The 3,882-nt window shown below is 42.0% G+C and overlaps 1 protein-coding gene across 1 annotated transcript in view; it reads right to left on the bottom strand.

Annotated features, from left to right (window-relative positions):
• The window catches only part of rnmt (RNA (guanine-7-) methyltransferase), a 37,050-nt gene that overhangs the window by 20,006 nt on the left and 13,162 nt on the right, over positions 1–3,882 (bottom strand). Inside the window, exons 5-6 of the mRNA XM_032510625.1 lie at positions 3,724–3,839; positions 981–1,162 (exon numbers count right to left, since the gene is read on the bottom strand). Of these exons, the coding sequence (XP_032366516.1) occupies positions 981–1,162; positions 3,724–3,839 (298 nt within the window). The remainder of the gene's footprint in view (positions 1–980; positions 1,163–3,723; positions 3,840–3,882) is intronic.

The following is a 3,882-nucleotide window of genomic DNA, read 5'->3' as shown; positions in this document are numbered from 1 at the left end:
ATAATGCTGGAGCAGGGTTAGTGTTAGCCCTGACCCTGACCCTATAATGCTGGAGCAGAGTTAGTGTTAACCCTGAAAAAAAAAGTTTCTTTCTATCGACAGTTGATATTAACAGAGCCAAAGGTTTAAGTCCGGTAGACTCCATAGTTACATGTCTGCGATCGGCACAAGATTTCCTACATTTTGACCAACCATGATGTATGAAGACTGAAAACTGGAGGAGAGAGAGACATTTGTTTATAAAACGTTCAGTGAATCGTACTGCAGCCCCCCCCCTCTATGTGCTCCTCTCTAACTCAACATTCCACCACATACACATACATACGAAAATCTGAAGTGCTCTGAAAACGGGACGATCCGTAAACCGTGCTTGATCTGAATGAATATAATAAATATAATACAATAAATATAATATAATAAATATCTGACATCCCATTCAGCCCAATAAAGGCCAAAGTCTTGTCTTCTGTTTAAACTTTTAAGTATGTTTCTACGTTAAAGTATGGCGATACAGCATTGCCCCAAAGAGGGGACGTTTTGAGCGATGTTGAGTGATTTCCTGAACATTTCCATTAAAGTCTTTGGGAAACTGTGCGCCGTTTTCTGCAGATTTCGTGAATACGGTGCATGTTGTAAATGTCCCACTGAGATGTCATTCTTCTTAGAAAACGATCAGTTTTTAGAAATGTCTCATGGTATATATTTTTTTAAGAAGTGTTTTAATCTACTTTTGATTATGTTAAAGAAGGAAAATCCCAATACTCAAAACTGTTGAATTTCAATAATTAACAATAAATAAAAATCAAAAGAACAAATCCAATCGACACCCATGTATCGGGAAAGTCAAACCGGGACCATCGCCCCAGCCTGATGAGACGGTATTAAACTAATCATGTGATTATTTTGGCAAATAGAAACACCATCAGACACTAAACTTCCTGTGAGGAAATGCAGCGTTGCAGATAAATCTTTGTTCTTACACAAGTTCGAAGGCGTCCGGCGTCGTCCCGATGAAGAAGCCCCCGGGTTTCAGGCGCTCGCAGGCATTTCTCAGCATCATGTCGGCCTTCTGCTCGCTCTCAAACGAGTAATGGTAAACAAACTGGCAGCTGCAGATGTCAAACATCTGTTTGGGGTCGGCCAGCTTCTCTGCCAAAACCTCCTGAAAACGAGTCAGGGTCTCAGTTAACATCTGTAAACCTCCTGAAAACACGAATCAGAGTCTCAGTTAACATCTCTAAACCTCCTGAAAACGAGTCAGAGTCTCAGTTAAATCTGTAAACCTCCTGAAAACGAGTCAAAGTCTCAGTTAAATCTGTAAACCTCCTGAAAACAAGTCAAAGTCTCAGTTAAATCTGTAAACCTCCGTGAAAACGAGTCAAAGTCTCAGTTAACATCTCTACACCTCCTGAAAATGAGTCACTCTCAGTTAACATCTCTAAACCTCCTGAAAACACCAGTCAGAGCCTTAGTTAACATCTCTAAATGTCCTGACAACACGAGTCAGAGTCTCAGTTCACAACTCTACACCTCCTGAAAATGAGTCAGAGTCTCCGTTAACATCTCTAAATGTCCTGACAACCCAGTCAGAGCCTTAGTTAACATCTCTAAATTTCCTGACAACACGAGTCAGAGTCTCAGTTAACATCTCTAAACCTCCTGAAAACACGAGTCAGAGTCTCAGTTAACATCTCTAAATGTCCTGACAACACGAGTCAGAGTCTCAGTTAACATCTCTAAACCTCCTGAAAACACGAGTCAGTCTCAGTTAACGTCTCTAAATGTCCTGACAACACGAGTCAGAGTCTCAGTTAACGTCTCTAAACCGCCTCAAAACACGAGTCAGAGTCTCAGTTCAATACTCTAACCTCATGAAAATGAGTCAGAGTCCCGTTAACATCTCTAATGTCTGACAACACGAGTCAGAGTCTCAGTTAACGTCTTAACCTCCTAAACACGAGTCAGAGTCTCAGTAAATCCTTAAACACCTCAAACACGAGTCAGCGTCTCAGTTAACATCTCTAAACATCTCAAACACGAGTCAGAGTCTAGTTAACATCTCAACTCCTGAAACAAGCAGGTATCATTTAACGTCTCTAAAGCCTCCAACACGAGTCAGAGTCTCAGTTAACATCTCTAAACCTCCTGAAAACACAAGTCAGAGTCTCAGTTAACGTCTCTAAACCTCCTGAAAACACGAGTCAGAGTCTCAGTTAACATCTCTAAACCTCCTGAAAACACGAGTCAGAGTCTCAGTTAACGTCTCTAAATGTCCTGACAACACAAGTCAGAGTCTCAGTTAACGTCTCTAAACCTCCTGAAAACATGAGTCAGAGTCTCAGTTAACATCTCTAAATGTCCTGACAACACGAGTCAGAGTCTCAGTTAAAATCTCTAAACATCCTGAAAACACGAGTCAGAGTCTCAGTTAACGTCTCTAAACCTCCTGACAACACGAGTCAGAGTCTCAGTTAACGTCTCTAAATGTCCTGACAACACGAGTCTCAGTTAAAATCTCTAAACATCCTGAAAACACTAATCCAAATGTTGTGTTTCTACCAGTCTGATCTTGATATTGTGGTTCTACCTTGGTGACTGATCTAGATGTTGTGGTTTCTAGCTCGGTAACTGATCTTGATGTTGTGGTTCTACCTTCGCGACTGATCCAGATGTTGTGGTTCTACCTCGGTAACTGATCTAGATGTGGTGGTTCTACCTCGGTAACTGATCTAGATGTGGTGGTTCTACCTCGGTAACTGATCTAGATGTGGTGGTTCTACCTCGGTAACTGATCCAGATGTGGTGGTTCTACCTCGGTAACTAATAGATGTGGTGGTTCTACCTCGGTAACTGATCTAGATGTTGTGGTTCTACCTCAGTAACTGATCTAGATGTGGTGGTTCTACCTCGGTAACTGATCTAGATGTGGTGGTTCTACCTCGGTAACTGATCCAGATGTTGTGGTTCTACCTCGGTAACTGATAGATGTGGTGGTTCTACCTGGTAACTGATTAGATGTGTGGTTTCTACCCGGTAACTGATCTAGATGGGGTGTGTAACCCTCGGTAATGATCTAGAGGTGTTTTCTACATCGGTAACTGATATACAATGTTATGGTTCTACCATCGGTAACGATCTAGATGGGTGGTTCTACTCGGTAACTGAGAGATGTGTGGTTTCTACGCGCGGAACTGATAGATTGGTGGTTCTACCTTGGTAACTGATCTAGATGTTGTGGTTCTACCTCGGTAACTGATCTAGATGTGGTGGTTCTACCTCGGTAACTGATCTAGATGGGGTGGTTCTACCTCGGTAACTGATCTAGATGTTGTGTTTCTACATCGGTAACTGATCTACATGTTATGGTTCTACCTCGGTAACTGATCTAGATTTGTGTAGTCTACCCGTGGAACTGTCTAGATGTTGTGGTTCTACCTCGGTAACTGATCTAGATGTTGTGTTTCTACCTCGGTAACTGATCTAGATGTTGTGGTTCTACCTCGGTAACTGATCTAGATGGGGTGGTTCTACCTCGGTAACTGATCTAGATGTTGTGTTTCTACATCGGTAACTGATCTACATGTTATGGTTCTACCTCGGTAACTGATCTAGATGTTGTGGTTCTACCTCGGTAACTGATCTAGATGTTGTGGTTCTACCTCGGTAACTGATCTAGATGTTGTGGTTCTACCTCGGTAACTGATCTAGATGTTGTGGTTCTACCTTGGTACAGTCTGCGTTGATGAACTGGGCGCTGAAGATTTTCTCGTGTGCGTGACTTTTCTTCTTCATGTCGTTGTAGCGACTCTGACACTGCTCCACCGACACACTGGCGATATCTACAACATGAACACATTATTATTATTATTATTATTATTATTA

This window comes from Etheostoma spectabile, unplaced genomic scaffold (genome assembly GCF_008692095.1).
Source record: "Etheostoma spectabile isolate EspeVRDwgs_2016 unplaced genomic scaffold, UIUC_Espe_1.0 scaffold121, whole genome shotgun sequence".
Classification (NCBI taxonomy): Eukaryota; Metazoa; Chordata; class Actinopteri; order Perciformes; family Percidae; genus Etheostoma; species Etheostoma spectabile.
Note: the sequence above shows the minus strand (reverse complement) of the source record. Positions and strands in the feature narration are given on the sequence as shown.